The 20,568-nt window shown below is 47.0% G+C and overlaps 1 protein-coding gene across 1 annotated transcript in view; it reads left to right on the top strand.

Moving 5' to 3' along the window:
* Positions 1-476: 476 nt before the first annotated feature.
* The window catches only part of EEIG1 (estrogen-induced osteoclastogenesis regulator 1), a 41,758-nt gene continuing 21,666 nt past the window's right edge, over positions 477-20,568 (top strand). Inside the window, exon 1 of the mRNA XM_065418758.1 lies at positions 477-1,157. Coding sequence (XP_065274830.1) covers positions 1,012-1,157 — 146 coding nt within the window. The 5' untranslated portion in view covers positions 477-1,011. The remainder of the gene's footprint in view (positions 1,158-20,568) is intronic.

Raw genomic sequence — 20,568 nt, 5'->3', positions numbered from 1 at the left:
AAACGCTTTATTATTAGAGCTAGTTGGAAAATACGAAGAAGGAAAAAATGCAAGTTTCTGGGGGTGGGGGTGGAGAGGGTCAAAATTTTGAAACTTCCCAAAGAGCTCTGATTTCTCTTTCCCCCCCCCTCCCCTCCCCTCCCCATTTCACCAATATTTCTTCCCATTTTTTCACTAGATCAACTGTTAGACTTGCCTTCCTTTGTAAATTGCCTTGAGATCTATGGATAAAAATCGTTCTAGAACAGATTAGGATTGAACACATCTTGCAAAATAGAGAGCAACCCAGGGGCAGTAAAAATGACAGGCATTAAAAAGGGGGAAAGGGATCTCTGAAGCAGGCTAACTGGATTCCTCCTCCTTAGATTGCAATGAGGTTGAACAGAATCTTATCCACCTAAACAGGTTTCAGAGGAGGAGCCCAGGGCTGGCTGGGACTAATTTACTCGTTTCCCTCCCTGCTTGACGTTAGGGACATGTTGGAGCAGTAGCAACAGACCGCAGAGACCTGTGTAAAGTAGTCGCACAAGGGGAGGAGACTGAAACCGGGAAGCCTTGAATGTGCGGTCTGCAGACCTAAGATTTCTTCTTCAGACAGACTAGTTCAGGATGACTTCCTCCTATCAGAGATGGTTTCTGAAGGGGGCCTGATGGACACAGAGCATCACTGCCTCTAAACACGAGAACTGCAGCCTGGAGAGCTCCTGCTGCTTCCGAGCTTGGAGTTTTCTCCCTCCTTTTCCTCCTTGGAGATGTTCCAGAGGTTCACTCTGTCCTCTTCCTCCTCACCTGAAGCCTGCCAGGGCAATGATTCCACAGCCAGATCCGACCACCAAAGAGAGAAGAGGATTGTGCATTTAAAGCTGGGCCGTCATTGCAATTGAACTGAAATTTATCTTTCACTCCTGAAACAGCTGCCTGTTCCTCTGTTTATCTGTGTGCATTTTGAGAAGCTCCTCTCTGACTCTGATTTTGTTCTGAGTTCCTGGACTTTTCTCACTGAATCTGCCCATGGCTTTCCTGATGAAGAAAAAGAAGTTTAAATTTCAGACCAGTTTCACCCTGGAGGAGCTGACTGCTGTTCCCTTTGTGAATGGTGTTCTGTTCTGCAAAATCAGGCTGCTGGATGGAGGGGACTTTGTTAGTTTGTCTTCCAGGTAAGAGGCTCTGTGTAATTCTCTCTTCTCACCACCCTCATACTCCTCCTTTCCTGGTTAAATTGTGTTGGGCTGAGTTGTTAAGTATGTTGCTAACACTTGCCTGCCTCTTCCATGTGATTTTAATAATCCTGGTGCATGCCATTTCTCTTCTCCCATCTGATCATAGCCCTGAGTCTGGTCATTGTTGGCCAGCTGTATGTGTGTGGCCTCTGATCAGAATTGAACTGAATTCAGCTATGGGGGGGTGACATTTCTGAAAAATATTGGGGTCTGTTGATGAGCACTTTGGATCACAAGTCTCTCTTCCCCCCCACCCCAAAAAAACCCTCATACATACTACATATGAAAGAAATAACCAAACTGTACTTTTGCCTAATGAGAAACTTAACTCAGTCGAAAATTGCACCTAAACTGATCAAATGAACCCTGCTCAACTTTTCTCTCCCTGTTTGCTTCTGAATTACTGTCCTTGGTAAGGGTTGAAATAGCTTGCTTTGCATTGCAAATTGCCATGCAAAGGAAAACGGCTGCCTGGAAGGTAATGTTGTTAGTTTCAAAACCATGGTTTATCTTCTGGAATGAGTGCCATTGAACCTCCTGTTTGCTGTAACTTTTTTAACGAGCAAAATAAGGCCCCTTTCCCATTGTGGGTTGGCTTGGATTCTCTCTGCCTGCTTGGGGGGTCTTTGTCCCCACTCTCACTACAAACTGCTAATCAGAATCTGTTTCGTTGCCATCTATGCACATTGATGATCACCTCCTGCTCTGCAAACACAAATTCCAAAACAGCCCTGGACTTGCTGTCTTACTGCCTCAGTATGGTTAGGACAGCCTTCAGTGGTTTTCAAAATCTGTTTTTATGTTAACCCAAGAGTAATTAATCTTATTTAAAGGTAGCTGTTAGTGTCGCTTGGTCTCCACAGGCTCTTATGGCACTGTATACTGAGAATGGTGGGAGCTGTTCCATTCTAGGAGAGAGGGTTTTTACTGGCCAACTGTAAACCTTTTCTACCTTGCGAACGTGTATATGTGTGTCTGAGCCACCCTGCACCAGAGCACCAAGGCCTGATTTTTGCAGAAGTGCTGAGCACCTCAACTCCAGTTTAAGGTCGTGGGAGCTGCTCACCTCTGGAAAAGCAGACCCTAAGTGAGTTCCTCCCAGGAAAAATAACTCTTCCTTGCAATTTTCTCCCCTGTTAGATCCGTGGGTTTGGTAGAAGTAGCTTATCTCAGGAATTTTAGCTGTATGTGAGCTCGGGAAAGAATTAACCCCTTTACTTCCTAGATCAGCTCATTCATTTGGAAACTATTCCAGGTGAACTTGGTCTCCCAGACTGGGTTTCAAGATTCTTCCTGTTGTCCTGAAAAGCAGGTTGCAGGAGTGCAAGTTTGGTGCTACCGCCAGCCTTGTGGGTTGGCATTTTGTGTGGATTTTTTTTTTTTTTTAGCTGTTTGAGGTTCAGGAGTTTTCTCAGCATATTCAGGTGCCTGCAGAGATCTGTAATTTAAACCAAATGCATACGTTACTCTGACTCCGCTTGATTGCTCATAAACCAGCAAAAGGGGAAGCTGGATGTTGGGTTTGCTGCCTTTCCCCTAGCCTGTCTTTGGTCTAACTGAAAGCATGTGGGAAACCTGTTCCTATTAGAAAAGTTACTAGGCTCAGTGGTATTAATTCATTTGAGCTCTTCCAAACCTTGGTCTCTTGCATTCTCTCTAATTATAAGAAATGATGATCTTCTAGGAATTGCCAGAAGTAGGCTTACCATGTACTGAGGATCCCCAGACTTGCCTTAGTTTACTGCCTTTTCCATTTTACTGTGACCCTTTTGAAATTCTAAAGATTTGGGGAAAGGTTAGGGGGAATTAAGAGAGATTATATCCATGTTGAATTGGAAGTTTGTATATGACTAAGAATTTAGCTGGAGGCTGTGATTGGTTTTTTGGCACCAGAATGTTTCCAAAAGAGACTGGATTCCAATGTGCTTGCTGGGGCAAACCATTTGGTGTAACGGAGATTCTTGCTGTGTTGATTATGGTGTGGTACACACCCACGTACAACTTCTAAATGCTGACTGTCATTGGCAATAGAATGTCAGGTATTCCTTTCTACAGAAATTTTTCATGACTGGGCAAGCAGAAGAGCTGCCACTGCTCTCCAACCATGACCTCTCCGAAAGAAGAGAGGTGGAAACAACATCTGGTTAAGGAAGCCTGTGTACCATAGGGAAGACTTATAATGGATTTTAAAATTGGTTTAGCTGAACTGGTTTTAAAACCTGTAAGGGAATTTCCCAGATTAGGCCAGTTTTTGATGTAGAAGGAGCTCTTTTGGGGTTTCTGTGGAAGAATTCCTTCTTTTGGAATCTGACCCACAAGAGAGAGACCTCTACCCCGATATAACGCGGTCCTCTGGAGCCAAAAAATCTCACCGCATTATAGGTGAAACCGCGTTATATCCAGAGGTTAAAGTAAGCCGGTACGGTCAGGCTTCCCCGGTGGCGATTTAAAGGGCCCGGGGCTCCCCGCTGCTTTACCGTGTTATATCCGAATTCGTGTTGTGTCCGGTCGCATTATATCGGGATAGAGGTGTACTTGCCATGGACTTTTAGTTAAGAAACCCATGGACACAAGTGTGAAAGTTTTGGTGAGAGTTCAGGGAGGAGGCATATATGATCTATCACTCAGTAGCATTAACTGGGTCGGATTGACATGAGCAAGCAGTTTAATGACCCAAACTGTGAGTAAAGAGGAAGTTTTATTCCCATATCCCAGCAGCATATCTTTGTTCCAAGACCGTTCCAACCTGAACTGCATATACATGATCCTGTTCCATACTGTAGAGTTGGATGGAGGCCCCTCTGGGTTGTGGGGCATGCCGATTCCAGCCAGAAAATGTTAACGCCCTGAGTCTGGAACCCCCTCCTTTAACTGAAACTGTAGCCAGTAGCTCCTCTGGCTGAGACAGAAACAAAACAGCCTAGCTAAGAGGGGAACCTGTCCAAAATGCATTATGACTTAACGCGTTTAGGAATTCAGAATATCCTGGAAAAGCTCCAAGTCCCGTGAGTGTTTCCAGCTGGTTTGGAGTTCTCATTTTCAGAAGTGTGCCCTCTTATGCACACAAGCTGGCTTGGCGGTCCACATTAGGCCTTGGCGATCTTACAGTATGAACTTGCAAGCTGTAAATTCCTTTTCACATTTTCCCCCTTAATCAAGTCCTCTCCTAATACAGCCTGGAAGAGTCCGGTGAGGATAAGATTTATCTTATCAATGTCCATTTACAATGCTCTGGCAGAATTGCAGGCTATTGTTCTGTGTTGGTTTAGTGCTGTCTAGTTGGAGTACAGAACCTGGTGTTCATGAAAGCACTGTTTCTTAGAGCCAGGCGTAGGGCAAGCAGGTGCTGTGCAAGTTTTCCTACACAGCTCTACCAATATGCCTCTGTTATATACTAATCAAGGTATTTAAAAATCCCCAATCACCGTTGTATCAGAGTGCCTCCCAAGTGTTCAAAATAGAAATAAAGAGTGGGGCACCAACATGATGTATTCGTGGCCACTGGTCTTTCTAAGCAGATCAACTGCTACATTCCCCCCTCCCCCCCCCGCTAAAGCTTTTCCGGGGTGTGTACCTTCCATCTTCAGTGTTGCAGTAACCTAATCTAGGGATCTCAAATGCATACATCACCATAGCCCACTCTCTCTAGATAGGATCAGGCTCAGTCCTCTAGCCACTTTCAGGTGGAAGTGGACCTCCCCTGGGGCTACATGATCAGCCAGTAGCACCAAGAAACCTCAAAGGGACGCACAGGCTGGAGACTGACATTAGAAGTTGAGGGCTAATGAGTTATTCAAAATAGAGACCACGTCACCACAGTGTTGTCTTGAGTTGTGTGATAGCCAAATGCCCCTTTTCCAGGTGCTGATGTTGGCTGTCCGTTCAGAAAGCTGGGGGACCGTGCTGTCTACCTCTGATGTAAAAGAGCTGAAGTGCCAGGCGTCCTCCACCTATGGCTGACACTCTAGCCTGTCAAGTATCAGAGGGGTAGCCGTGTTAGTCTGGATCTGTAAAAAGCAACAGAGAGTCCTGTGGCACCTTTAAGACTAACAGATGTATTGGAGCATAAGCTTTCGTGGGTGAATGCCCACTTCTAGCCTGTGTGGTTTCACTGGCTCTCCAGTAGCTTCATATTGGTGTTGAATATTCTAAGGGAGAAGATTGAGATTTGTGGGAGTCTGCAACCGATGACTCTCGAGGTGGAATGCTTGTCCATAATCTGGGTTCTGCAGGAACTGAGCCATTTCAGTACACTTCCGTTCCACCCTGGAGGTGGAGAATCTCTTGCACGTAACCATATATCTGTTCCATTCAATTCAGCTGATAATCCTAGTTTCTTAAAGACCATACTCCTTTTGGCTGACGTAGCATCTTAGTTTGGTTTCCTCTGTGCCTCTAGCACAGTGGTCCCCAAACTGTGGGGCATGCCACCCTAGCGGGGAATGAAGGGACATTCACGGGGCATAGTGGGACCCAGGCCAACCCCCACGGGGGGTGGGGAGGGAGTGCCCCCTAGTCCTGCTCTGCCCCAAGTTTGCTCCAGCCTCAGCCCCCGGCTCCGGACACAGCTCCAGCCACAGCTCTGGCCGCATCTGCAGCTCTGGCTCCTGGACCCAGCCCCATCTGTAGCTCTGGCTCCAGCCTCTGCTCCTGGCCCCAGCGCCTGACCATGGCGGTGGGGGGTGGACAGAGTCCATTACAGGTAAGGTAAGGTGTGACCTAAAAGGTTTGGGGACCACTGCTCTAGCACTTGAACTCTGGCTTAGGCCAGGGAACTAAGTTTTTCCTCTTTCTTTCTTCCACAAATTAACAGCTGCTCATTGGCAAACTGAAATGGAGGAGTTGTGATCCAGGAAGAGCTGACCCTGTTAGGGTGGTCTGGCTCATTAGGAGGCTTTTCAGTGCTGTAGGTTGGGCTGAGGAAGTTGCTGATGTGGAGTCTTATGGCTTTCAGCTAAGTGCTATAAGAGTGTAAGGCCACTTCCTCTGCTGACTGCAGTGTTCACAAACTTACCCCAGAGAAACTGAAGGCAAAGTAGCTGGCATTTGGAGATGCACTTGGTGCAGCTGATGGTCCCATGTGAGTTAGGGTCTGGCTCTCAGTGTAGCAGTGACTTTGTTTGCTCTTCCGGATGAAGAATCTGTTTGCTTTAGATAACTCCTTCTCCCAGAGGATGCTGAAGCACTTGACAGCTGTACTTGTACAGCACCACTGAAATGCAGCTCCCTCTGGGGTCAAAGGGAGTACAGTGCACAGCAGAGGGAGATGGTGAAGTCTGGGCAAGAACATCAGGGCAAACCTCTGCTTTTATAAAATGTGCCATGAGATTGTTCATGTCCACACAGTAGCCAAGACACCTTTTAATCAAGGTCTTGTCTGAAAGAGCGAAATGTGGTACATTGCTTCTGGTTCTTCAGTGGATGAAGGGCTGACTCAATCCTTCTGGGATTTAAACCTGTTTCCACATAGTCTAGGTATGTCACACTTTAAGTTTAGGGAATTACACAATCACCCTCCATAGTTAGTCCCTGCCAGCATGAGCAAAATAATTGTCTATAAGGATGGGACAGGATTGGGGGGGGGGGGGGAATTCTGCCATAGGTTATTCTCTTGAGATCCCACTGATTTGAGGTGCAGGTGTCTAACTGAGGGCAGAATTTGGTTCTAGCTGTAGGGGTAGCTGCTTGTGTAGTAGAGCCAGGCTTGCTTCATCCCAGCATCTGCAGACGCATGCAGCAGGGTGATTTCTGAAGTGCTCTTGCTGCAAGCATAGCTGGAAGTAAAGGCCTTCCCTGTGTAGAGACGAAAAGCTCTTTATACCACCAAACAACATCACCAGATACAGGAGTTTAGGACACAGTTCTCAGCTACCAGCTGAGGAATGCCATTGGGAGCCTTAATGAAGGAGGCATTTGAATGTAGCCTGATGGAAACGACTCTCCTACAAGATACAGCACAACCTAATTCAGGATACTGTCTGCTTAAGAGAGAATACCAATACACACACACACTTTGACAGAGGGTTGTGCTCTCTTTTCCCCCCCCCCCACTTCTGTCCATCACACACACACACCCCGGGCCGGGAGTGGGGCCAAGGCTCGAGGGAAGGGGACGCAGACAGGGCTAAGGGGCCGGCAGCCGAGCCCATGGCCAGGTGAGGCCCAACCTCAGCCCTGGGCTGGAGATGGGGCCAGGCGTGGGGCAGGAAGCTGGGGGCACATCTGTGGGCGGGACTGGAGCAGAGATGGGGGCAGGGAGGGGCTGGGTGGTGCTCCCTTGCCACCCCCTGTGGGTGCTGGCCCGGGTCCCGCCGCACCCTCCTCCCCAAAGGCCCCACAGTTTGGGGGCCTCTGCTTTAAGAGTTAGAAAACAACATAGAGAGAAACTAGGATGTGTAGACAATGTAGAGAACAACTGTCTTCATCTGAGGTTTTAAACCCAGTGGAGTCAATGAGGTAGGGAAAATCCAGATAGCAAGACCTACAGAGAAGTCTTTTCCACTGACAGAGGTGATATGGTAGTGACAGAGGAAGCCAGCGCTGGAGAAACCAGGAGGGAGAAATAGAGTAAGACACAATGACAAACCGTTGTGAGCTAACTGCAAACAGTCAGTTGTGGTGCCGTCTCCAAGCTACCTTGGAGCTGCTGTGTGTTTACATCACATTTTCTTCATACTTTCCCAGCCTGTGGTTTTGTATGCCTGTGGCTCGTACACCTGCGGCATCTGACATAGAGAAACTTCATTCTGAGCTGTTGCCTAATGCTGAGCCAGTCTGTTCCTGTTGTAGGTCATGGTTGAAGAATTCTGTTAACCTTTTGCAAAACAATGTTAAAACTTTCCTGCTATGGGGGCTGTATCGTGTTGTGTAAGGATAGTCCTGTAGACTCCATAGCTCTGACTTCCTGTCCTGCCTAGTGCCTCTGAGATAGGGGTTCTATGGCAGAAGATGGCGTGTGACTTTATTCTCTGTAACTGACATGCCGTGGAAAGCTCCAGTAGACCTTCTGGGACAGGGATCACATTTTTCTCCCCTCCTTTCTGATCACTGCTCCAGCACCAATGGTTGCTCTGCCAGCTAACACTTATAGCCTTTCCCATATGACTTTGAGCAGCCCATATTTCAAAAAAAATTGCCCACTAGAAATAAATGCTCTACACTGGGGGTAGGGAACCTGTGGCTCTGTTTAAAAAGTTGCAGTATCCTCTGTCCACTCCGTTGTGGATTTAGGTCCAGTGCAGGAGGTGAGAGGGGGGCACAGAAGCCTGAGAGATAAATCCTCCTTCCCTTGTAACTACCCTCCTAAATAGAGGGGAAGGAATAACCCGCTTTTGGTTCATCTCGCTTTGTGAGTTGTAATCTGTTTGAGCAATACATGTGTGCCTTTGGGACCTTGTGGTTTTGGGGCACATCTGTTGGTATTTTAATAGGCTATAAGTTGCCCATGGCAAACTGTTCTAGTACCAGTTACTAGATAAATACCAGGGAGGCTTATATTTTATTGCAGAAAATTGCATCTGCTGTTTCAGAGTATTCTAGGAAAGAACACCCACTTCTGCTCTTGGCATGTGTGTTTGGAGCACCTCAGGCATCCAGGCTCCCTGCCTGCTTGACTGGAGAGGGTCATGTCTGTGGGAGGATGAAGATGGCATGTCTGGATATGCAATCTCCTGTATCTAACGGGATTTGTTGCTGTATGCCATTCGAAAATTGGGATTTTAAGCTCCTTTCGGGTGGATAAAAATTGTTTTGTAGCTTTGATGGCTCGTCAAATTCTGGCCCATGATCTTATTGGGTCCATGCTGGACTCTTAGTCTGGTAATACTGTTTTCCTTTGGTACGGGCTTAGGACCTCAGACCAGTAATTTAACTCTTCCTGTGAGAGGTGTCAGTGCCTTGTCCCACCCTAGCACACGTGATTTAGAGAAACTCCCTTTCTTTTCCTGCTGATTTTTGCTCTTTGCCCACGTCTTACTCTGTGCACCTGCTGGAAGGCATAGTATATAATCACTGTTATCACTGTGTTAGGAGTTAATGTCTTCGATACCATACAGCTGGGCTTTGAATTTCGTTTTAGTGCCTTGGTTTGAAAGGCACTTCCCACTAGACAAACAGTTGTACTTGTGTTCAGAGGAGGAACAACGTTGTTGTTGGTTATCTGTAGCCTGTTGATGAGCGAGGAAGGAATTGTTCTGCTGGAGCTGAATTTGCTGATTTCTGTGAAAGTCTTTGTTTTCCTATGCTTCTTGTGGAATCACCCCTTCTAGATGTGTTGATGGGGCTGAGCTGAGAAAAGATGAGGGAAGTGAGATGGGATATGGAAGTGAGGAGAGAGAATGAAAAGGAAGCACAAGGAGACATGAGGTCTGGAAGGAGGCTGCGGTGTTGGGGAGACGGCATGTTCTTGATATGCCATAGCAAAGGCATTCGGTGGCTGGCCTGGATGCTTTCCCTTTCAAACAGCAATAGCTGAGCTGGGAAAACATGAGGATCATGCCTTCAGCGTGGCTGAGTTTATCAGTACTCTGGGTGAAGGGAGACCTTGGCAGGGTCCTGTATTTACAGTCTGCAGTGGGAAGGAGTTAGGCCATAAAGAAGAGCCTTTTGCTGGGTTGGGCAGAAGGTGGGACTCTGAACAAATGAACATCAATTGTAGATTGGTTCTGCAGGGCTGCTGCCCTCAGAGAAGGTTGTGGGATAAAGTATTCTAGCAGAGCTGAAATAAGAGCTGGAGCTTTAAGTAGGATCTCTGAAGCTGAGCTTCTTAAGAGGCAGCCTCACCTTGGATCTCTTGCCCTGAAACTCACTTGAAACCAACATCGGAGGCTAGAAGGCTACCTTTGAGGAGTCCCTTTTGGTAAAGATGCACGTTAAGAAACATTTTGCCTCTCTTACCCTTCCGTCCTTTACCTCTGAGTAGCACAAAATGCAGGCAGCTGAGTTTCTAAAGTGTCTTAAGTGAATGATTCCTTGCCCTCAGTGTCTGTGGGGCCGTAGCAGCTCCGGGACGGACTACCTCAGCCCTGTGTCTGTCTTGCCAGCTGCCAGTCCATGGGGGGAGAGGGGATGACATAGGGAAAGCTGTGTCAGGATCCTGCCACCTTAGCACTTCCCTCTATATCACACCCCAACTGCCCTAGTGGGCTGAGAGGCAAGGGGCTGAAGTCAGATCCTCCATGTGCCAGGAAGCAGAGACTGCCCTGGGCCTTGTCTCCTGGCGCTGAAGCTAATTGGAAGGGTGGTAGTTGTGCTGAGGGTAGGTGTACATTGGCCCTGCTCTAAAATAATCTGGCTCGTCTGCAGCCTAAGAGAGAGGCTAGGATTGGCGGTAGCTTTTCTGTAGCTGTTGATTAACAGGAAGTGCCCTCTCAAAATAGAGTGGAAGTGGGTTTGGGGTTTGTGTTGTAGGAAGATTAAACACACTTCTGAAGAAGAAACAAAACACAAATATTTCCGTAGCAGCTCTCTAATGGGAATCTGATCAGTGAATATCTCTGCTTTAGTAGAGACCCCCTAGCCCACATGCTGGGATGAAAGATTCTGTCTAGCATACGCCTAGGTGTGTACTTGTAGGAAGAGGCTTGATGTCTGACACACCCCTCATTTCAGTTCTGTTGCTGGAATGTACTTTGTGGGTAAGACTGCTGCAGGGTTCAGAGGCTACAATGAAGCTTGACAAGCCGCCTAGAATTGCTTTTCAACTAGCTTGTTTTCCCCTTAGCTTTTTAGCACTTGGGTAATGGCTACAGCCACATTACAACAAGAAAGGGTGTTTGTGTCTTTGGGCTTGGAGGGTGGGCAGAAGAATGGAAGAGACTCGTGTCCAGGATTTTCAGTGGGTTCGCTTCAGGATGGATTGATTTAAATCAACTTTAGTCTTGTTTTGCATTTGTACTCTTCAGTTATTTTCTTAGAGATGTTGATTCTCATTGCTTGGTAACTGTTAAAATGTTGATTTGCAACTAAATATAGAGCCTTTGCACTAAATTTGGTGCTGCTTTTTGCTAACCTGAATGCACTATTTACACACTTAAGCGTTTATATAGCTCAGAGGTGGGCAAGCTATGGCCTGCGGGGCCGTCCTGCCTGGCCCCTGAGCTCCCGGCCAGCCCCAGCCCCTTCCCTGCTGTCCCCCCTCCCCTGCAGCCTCAGCTCCCTGTGCCGGCAGCGCGGTGGCATGGCTGGCTCCGGCTGGGCGGCGCGGCTCAGGGGCAGATTTGCCAATGAACACAGGGTGCCCTGGCACGGGCCCCCCAACAACAGGGGGACCCAGGGCCAGGCACTCGGGCAGCTCAGCACTGGTGCACCCCCCGCGGGGGGGGGAAGGGGCTGCACTGCGGGGGCAGGGGAGCAGGCAGGTGGCGGGAGCACGGGGAACGCGGCCAGAGGACTCAGGAAGAGCACCGGGCGGCCGCGCAGCCAGCCGGAGAGAAGTGGCACTTCGAAGGGGAAACTGCCGCTTCTCTCTGGCTGCACGGCTGCTCCTGCTCCTCCTGAGTCCTCCGCCCATGTTCGCAGGGCCACATTCCGAAAGGGGCTCCCACGGGGCGGTCAGGGGCGGGGATCCCGGGAGGGGGCGGGCAGGGAACAAGGAGCGGGGGGGGGGTTGGATGGGTCAGGGGTTCTGAGAGGGGCGGACGGGGTGGGAAGTGGGATGGGGGAGGGGGACAGGGGGCAGGCTGTTTGGGGGAGCACAGCCTCCCCTACCCGGCCCTCCATACCGTTTTGCAACCCCGATGTGGCCCTCGGGCCAAAAAGTTTGCCCACACCTGATATAGCTTAACATACGTGTATTCCGATTCTTTGTATTATGGTAGAAAATGGTGAATGATGGATTTCTTATTTACTGGATAATCTTTTTTTTATTATTATTTACTTGTGACTTGTGTCAAGGTGCATTTGGATGGAAACTGGAATTCAATTAAATTCACACACACAATGTTTTTTTAGTTAAATAAATCTACCTAAAATGTGCTGGATACATAAGGAAAAAAGTATGTTTATCAAAATATGTCTGTGTTTAAAACTGATTTATTAAACAAAGGAAGTATCTGTAGTTAATGAATTGAACTGATTGGTTCTGGTGACCATGTTCTTTGAGACTTTAGAACTAGTAGATCTGATTGTCTCAGATTTAATTTTTATTCATAAGATTGGAAGAGGAAAATAAGACTTCCTGCTCTTTAAGCTCCCAGTCCATTTCTGAACTTTGAATGAACTAGTCATTGAACTAAACTAGCTGAATAAACTGAAATGAAGAAAAATAGCCTCTTCTGCAGCTGCAGAAAAGTCTACTGCCGTCAAAAACTGGTTTAGCACTTCAGCAAACTGTGGTAGCGGATGCTTAGCCAGTGACTTCCACCAGTTAATGGTTTGACTCTTTACAAGTTTGCTGCTCAAGTTTTATTGTCTGAATATTTTTTTATTTAACTTAAAATGATTTTGATAGATTAAGATTTTAATTTAGTAATTTAAGAATTTTAATAGATTAAGGCCTTAATATAAATTGTCATAATTTCAAATAGAATTTTAACTGTTTAATTTAAACCCTTTATTTTTAAAAATAAATTAAAAAAATCTGACAAATCAAGACATTTATTTTTATCCACTCTGCTTCTCTTTGGTGTCTTTTCTTCATCCCTCCAGCCATTCTTCTCCTTATTCTGGCTGTCTTCTTGCTCTCATACTCCTCCTCTGTGTTTTCTTTGTACTTCTCCTGAGTCTTGATCCATCTTTGTGTCATGCTAAATTCAAGGGCAGAATTTAAGGTGCTCGTAGTGCACTGAGCTTTCCAGGGTCATTCCTAGTGTTCCTCAGTACAAGAAACAGGCAATAGCTAGGCTTAGGAATGTAGAAATTGCATGTACCAGATCAGACCTGGGTCGGTCTGGTCAGGTATCCTGACTCCAGCAGTGGCTGCTACCAAATGCTTCAAAGGAAGATGCAAGAAATAGAACTCTACTGTAGGCAGTTACGGAATCACCTGTCCATAGGCAAAGATTCTTCCTAATTCCCATGGGTCAGATTGGTTTATGCCCTGAAGCATGTGGGCTTTTATGTTTTTTTCATTTCTACTTCAGTAACATTGGATGGCTTCATGTGTATAAATGTCCAGTCGAACACTTAGTCACAGCCTCAGTGCTACCCTGGGTGGTGGTGGGTTCCACAGGCTAATTATACATTTGTGTGGACAACATATTTCTGCTTTTTGGTTTTAGATTTGCAGCCTTCCAACTTGATTCAATGTCCCCTTGCTCTTGTATTCGAGGAGTGAGTGACTAGCTGTGCCCGATACACCTTGTCTATGCTGTTCTCTCCAAAGATCAGCCTCTGAGACAGCAACGTTGAGAGTGACAGTTTTGCCTTATGTGTTTAGGGAGTTGTCAAGTTTACATGGACAGCAGGAGAAAAAATCTGGATGCTGCCTTCCCTCGGGGCAGGGGCTGTCTGTGTACTGTATGTACACCACTTAGCACGATGGGGTTTTTGGCCTATTATTAAGTCTCCTAGGCACTACAGTAATACAAATAATGCCCAAGTCCATTGTAAACAAGAGACATCCTGGCCCTGATTCTCTACTACATCCTAGCATAGCTCAGACACAGAGCAGGGTGGTGGCTCCCTGATCCTCAGTCACTTGGTCCCGGTGGAAGTTACAGCAGTAGGAGGCCTATTCTAACATCCGCCACTGGCGTAAGCTCTGTAACAAAGTAGGCATCTTAGCAAACCTGAGAATCCAGCCTTCTGCCTAAGCTGTGGCTCATGTGAGGCTACCCTGATTGTTGTTCCAGGTACAGCCTGAAAACCATACCTGTGAACCTACAGCATGCTGCCTCCTGGATTGTGTAGAATAAGGCTGTTATCGGAGTAAGCTGCAGGGGACGCTGGATGTGCTTGTTGTGTGTAGCTTCTGTTTGAGTATGCTGAAGTGGCAAGGACACCGTGCAAGCTTGCTGCCCTATAGCCCTTTACATCTTGCAAATGACTTCCACTATGAATCAACAGGAGTAGCCTTTGTGAGGGTAAACTCCCACAGCTAGAGGCAGTAATAAGGATGCCTGAAGATAACATGGTACTAGGAAACCTTCAGTCTAGAAATAGATTTCTGCAGCTTGAGATCTGATACCAGCCAGGAACACAGGTGACTGTTACAGTGCTGTAAATGGGTGTTGGCATGCAATGTGAACAAGCGTCCTGCGGATGGGGTAAAAAGGTGCTGCAAATGGGAGAAGGTTCTCTGTTGTACTGTGGTGTGGACTCTGACGGTGCACTTGGGCACCACCTGAGAGTGACTCAGGATGGAACATGCCCAGGCAGGTCAGGGTGTTCCCTCCGGACTGCTTTTAATAACCCTGGGTTTGATTTTCAGGCTCATTATGCTGATAGGTCCTGCCTTAAAGACTTGAGCCAAATCAGTGGCTGTTGAAACCCGTTGCGTTGGTGGAATTACAACAGAGGTGAACTTGTCCTTTTTTATGTGTGATTCTTGTTTTTTCTTAATTTCTGAGGTCTGTTTCTGCACAGAGAGCTTTTTCTTGTATATTTGGTGACGTAATAGCAACATCTTGTACACTGTGTAATAGGAATATGATCAGATTTTTCACACTTCAATGGTAAAAGAGCCGCATGTGGCTCGCAAGCCACTGTTTGGTCACCCCTGTTATAGAGCCTCAGATGAACGGTTTCAAACCCTTTCCCCGGTCTTATCCTACTTAGATCATGATTTTCCCAAAGATAAGTCAGTGACAGAGCTGAGATTAGAACCCAGGAGTTCTGACCCCTAGGGTGTGTCTTCACTGCACAATTAATTTGGGCTTTTACTCAGGTGTTGCCCCAACCCTTCTGTCCATGCCCCAAACCCTTTCACCCAAGTTTGGTGCTTTAAACTCTGGTTAGCTGGCCTGGGTGAGTGTATAGGCTAGAGCTTGTGTGCCCCTTTCACTGAGGCTGGTAACCCCCCAACTTTGCAGTGAGGACCCAGGCTAAGTCACTCAAGTGCTGATAGTCCTCCAGCGCCTTCCCACAATTCCCCCCATGTGCCCAGAAAGACAAATTTAACCATCGTTCAATGGGAAGGTAGCATAGAGCAGCTCAGCTTACCGCAGCACACAAGAACATGGAATGTGCTCCCCAGAAGTCCTAGCAACACACAAGTGTGTGCCGCACCAGTGAGGACACAGTAACACAAGTGTGGCTTTGCAGTGTGGCTGTGACCACCTACGCTAGACTAATCTGAATGATCAGACCTTTGTGCCAGTCACTGGAGTTAACTCTGCAGCAAAGACCCTAATTCCTTGCTCTCACCAACATAGTCCATCTGAATTTGCTTATAGGAGAGCAGTAACTTGGTTTGGGAGCACAGTAGGCAAATTCTTCTTAGGCTGGTTGGAGCTGCTGTGATAGCTATCAGAACAGTGGGAGCGGGAGAAGGGGGTAGTGTTTCAGTAGATGGTGATCAGAATTCAAAAAGGCATATTTACCAGTGTTTAATATACACATCTTTCATAGATTTGTATCTCAGTAACCGAGTGTCACCCACCCAGCATCTCTCATTAGTCATATCTTCTCTGGAACTGCAGTGTGAGCTCGGTTTGACTGACTCTTCTATTCTTGTGATATTTCTCTATTCCTGGCCTCTGACCAAAAGCAGTTCTCGTTGTTTCTGTAGATGTGGCAATAAGACCTTGGGTTTGCATTTTTATTTCATGTCAGTCTTTGGTTCTTCTTTTATATCTATATCGGTCTTCTATTACAGCCTTCATCCTCCCCCCCCCTCCCCATAACCTTTGTCTTTCCCTGCTGTGTCATGTGATATTTTCATTAATGATTTGGATAATGGAGTGGAGACTATGCTTATAAAACGTGTGCATGACACCAGCCTGAGAGGAATTGCAAGCACTATGGAGGACAGGATTAGCATTAAAAATGACCTTGACAAATTAGAGAATTTGTCTGAATCCTTAAGATCTCTCTCTACTGTCTATCTCCCCTTAAATCCTAATCGACGTGTTGTGCCTATAGGGAGGCCTATAAACACCTTTTTCTATAGAGTTTAACTATCAGCTGTAAGGTTTTTTGACTTATAGCAAACGTATCAAAAGTGCTGGCATCTTAACATATTTCACTTCTAAGCCAGGGGTTCTCAAACTTCATTGCACTGCGACTCCCTTCTGACAACAAAAATTACTACATGACCACGGGGGGGGGGCTGAAACTTGTCACCCCAGGTGGGGGTCCAAAGCCGGAAGGTGGGAGAGCCAAAACCCCAAGGGCTTCAGCCCCAAGCAGGGGGCCTGTAACCTGAGCCCTATTGCCCAGGGTTGAAATCCTCTGGCTTCGGCCCCGGGCAATGGGGCTCGGGCTTTGGCCCCAGACCCCAGCAAGTCCAAGCCAGCCCTGGCGACGCCTTTAAAACAGTGTCACAACCCACTTCCGGGGTCCTGACCCACAGTCTGAGAACCGCTGTTCTAAGCTGATGTTCTTTCAGCAGTTTTAGTTCCTAGATGCTATGAGCAGTTGAGGATATTTTCTTAGTTTGTACCTCTGATTTCAGAGACCTAGAATGTGCTGCAGTGCGTGTTAAGGGTGTTTGGAGCTTGTAGAATGACTATGTGATATCCTATGGAGTGTACTGGAGGCCATTTACTTAAGAAAGGGGAGTTTTGTGTGTTGCAGGATTGTGTTAATGTGCCTTTCAGTTAGGCTTCCTGACAGTAGGATTTTTTTTCTCAGTCTGGACAAACAAAATTAAATTATTTCCCACCAAATAAGCTGCTAACGTACAGTTAGAAACTCTGTATGTATACATGTGTAACTAGGAGTGGATGCCCTGGAGTTCCCTTTACTATTAATTGTAGCTGCAATCCCAAATCCCATATTAGAAATATCACTCCCCTGACTTGAAACGATCTGCCCCTCCTCAGAACTAATGACCGTTTTAGAGAGTAGTAATTTGCAGTAAAAAGCCATACTTAAGATTGACTTTTCACACTTAAATAAAATTGAGACAGCAAAGCAACCCCCTTCCTACACAGTAGAATGGCAGAAGTAGGTGCTTCCTTACCTTTCCATGCTCTGTCACCTTCTCTCTGGTTCTGTTGGTTTCTGCTCTAGTCCTTTTCCTTTTTCTTCTCCTGCCTTTCCCAGCCCTGGCACTACTCGCTCCGTCTGGTTCCATAGAAGAGTTTGATCCTGACTGTTCTCCATCTCACTTTCTCAGCGGTCACTTCAGTTCTCTTAGGCCTGGTCTACACTGAGGGAGAGGGGGCGGGGATTGATCTAAGGGCTGGTCTACACTGGGGGCGGGATCGATCCAAGATACGCAACTTCAGCTACGCGAATAGCGTAGCTGAAGTCGAAGTATCTTGGATCGAATTACCTGGGGTCCACACGGCGCGGGATCGACAGCCGCGGCTCCCCCGTCGACTGCGCTACCGCCGCTCGTGCTGGTGGAGTTCCGGAGTCGACAGTGAGCGCGTTCGGGGATCGATATATCGCGTCTTAACGAGACGCAATATATCGATCCCGGATAAATCGATTGCTACCCGCCGATACAGCGGGTAGTGAAGACGTACCCTAAGTTACGCAACTTCAGCTACGTGAATAACGTAACTGAAGTCGCTGTACTTAGACCTACTCACCGCGGTGTCTTCACTGCGGTGAGTCGACTGCTACTGCTTCCCCGTCAACTCTGCCTGCGCCTCTTGCGGCGGTGGAGTACAGGAGTCGACGGGAGAGCGCTCAGGGGTCGATTTATCGCATCAATTAGACGCGATAAATCGACCCCCGCTGGATCGATTGCTCCCCACCGATTCGGCTGGTAGTATAGACATACCCTTAGGTAACTCCTTTCCTATTCAGCTTCCACTAAACCTCATTCCTGCATTCATCTGTTCTCCAGCTAAATGAGCATCACCCAGACCGTTCTGCTTATTTAAACAGCGGTAAATCAAAGCTGGCTTTCTGCTTCAATTTTCTTTTAAATCCCACTGAACAGCAGAAGAAATAAACCATCCCAGGGAATGGGGAGAATTAAGTAAGTAACATTCGTAAAACACTTTTGAAAATGTATTTGTCATACTATATAGTTTGCTTTGATCCCAAAAGGGCTGTCGTAGCTTATTGAGCAATCAGGTTTAGCATTTGTGTTGTCTGTGGGTAAGTTGCCTGAAAAGACATTTGTAGCTTGGCATTAATGTGAGTGACTGAATGAACAGGGGTGGGTTTTTAGGGGATGTGAGTAGGCATGTTATTGTATGGATGTGACTGCAGTTCGTGTACGTATGCAGCAGGAGTAGATGGGTTTGGGAATTCAGGAGAGAGTAAGTTTTGTGAGTAGGTGGATGTGGTGACCCATACGAATGAACTATTTACTTGAAACACTTATTATGGAATGCCCAAATATTACTTGTCTCAAACAATAAACATTTGCTTACTGAGTCTTCTCTGAGTAACAAGGGTTTATTTACCTCATCTGTCTCTGAGCTATTCTTTTTCCACCATATCTGTTAACATCTAGCCCATAACAGCCAGCTCTTGTTAGTCTGAGAATACTGGGGTTTCAGGGAAAGAAGCATGTAGATGTGAACAGCTGACATTCAGCTATTTAGTTTGGCTATTGTTTTAATGAGTGACATAAGCTCAGTCATAACTGAATGACTTCAGTGTGAGTCATGAGTAGCTAGTATCCTTTCTGTCCAAGAAAGACAAGCTCTGGATTTAAATGGCTTTTACCATTTAGACACTTACACGTTGCTGTATTCTGGGCTTCATCACCTTAGATTTCTTACCACATCATGTATCCATTGTTTTCCACTAGTCAGTGGCATCTCTCAGACTCCTGGAAAGTTCAATGAAAGTTTGTCCCAAAGCCTTAAAAATTGTTGGCTACACTTTGCTTGCTTCTACTCATCACCTCTTCCCAGACACCGACATTCTCCTGGAGGAAGGCTGCCCCACCAAGTAGTCCTCTTCAAACCATGATCCCCAGAAGTTTCCTTCCCAATTGAGAAACATGTGCAATTGAAAGGAGGGAATTCTTGCCATCCTATACTGCTCAAGGTGTACATATAACAGGAGTACTTGTGGCACCTTAGAGACTAACAAATTTATTAGAGCATAAGCTTTCGTGGGCTACAACCCACTTCTTCGGATGCATCTCCGAAGGTGTACATGTTAGTTTTCACTCGTAGTTTTCACTTTTCCTTTATTTGGCTCTCCCGTGGCTTGCTGCACAGATATCAATCTGTTTAATGAGTGTCTGTCTCTACAAACTTAATTGATTAAATTTTTATCCAGAAGTTGGAGGCATAATAAATGCTCAGCAAACAGGCACATGGCAAAGTGATCTGGAGGTAGAGCAGTGAGAATTCAATACATGCACTTGGAAGGTTCTGCACTGAAAAGCATAAATCCTACGTGCAGGGAGAGGAAGCAAACTGCAGAGAGACAGAACAGCAGAATTGGGGTCCAGCATGAGAAACCAATGTGATGGGTGCAGCTACTCAGTTAAAATTCATCTTGTCCTGGTGTTACCATCCTCTTCACAGGGCCGGCTCTAGGCACCAGCAAAACAAGCTGGTGCTTGGGGCGGCACATTTTTAGGGGCGGCATGGCCGGCGCCAGAATGCCGCCCCTAAAAATGTGCCCCAGCCGCCCTAGCTCACCTCCACTGCCACTCGCGCGCCGCAGCCGCTCGGGGTCTCCCCCTCCCTCCCAGGCTCTCAAACCTGGGAGGGAGGGGGAGATCCCGAGCGTCCGCGGCGCGCAAAACAGCCGTTTCGCGCGCCGCGGCCACTCGGAGTCTCCCCCTCCCTCCTAGGCTTGAGAGCCTGGGGGGAGGAGGCAGGGAAGGGGCGGAGTTGAGGCGGGGCCAGGGGTGGGGTAATTAAAAAACGGGGCGGGGGGGGGGTGGCCAAAATTGTTTTTGCTTTGGGCAGCAAAAATCCTAGAGCCGGCCCTGCCTCTTCATACGGTATCAGGTTTGGGGAGGTGGCCATGTGAGGTTGCCGTCACTAGTCCAGTGATTTGAAAAGGTTTGAGAACCCTTGGTCTACAGCTTGGGCTGTTTCTTTTTAATCAACATAAAAAAAAAATCTTGGTGCTGTACAACCTGTGTCTAGGAATCTATTCACTCGCTGCGGCTGCCGTCTGTTGTGCGGCTACCTCTGGGGTTTAATGCAGCAGCCATTTTACACCGAAAAACTACAGTGTAAGATGTGAACTGTGTGAGTAACAACTTTAGCTGAAACTACGGGGAAATATTACATTCTGCCTACTTATCACCCAGTCTTTGTCAGATCACTAGGGTTAACTGCCAGAATGCGTCTAAATGCTGTGTCCTCATTAA

Source organism: Emys orbicularis, chromosome 18 (genome assembly GCF_028017835.1).
Source record: "Emys orbicularis isolate rEmyOrb1 chromosome 18, rEmyOrb1.hap1, whole genome shotgun sequence".
NCBI classification, from domain to species: domain Eukaryota; kingdom Metazoa; phylum Chordata; order Testudines; family Emydidae; genus Emys; species Emys orbicularis.
Note: the sequence above shows the minus strand (reverse complement) of the source record. Positions and strands in the feature narration are given on the sequence as shown.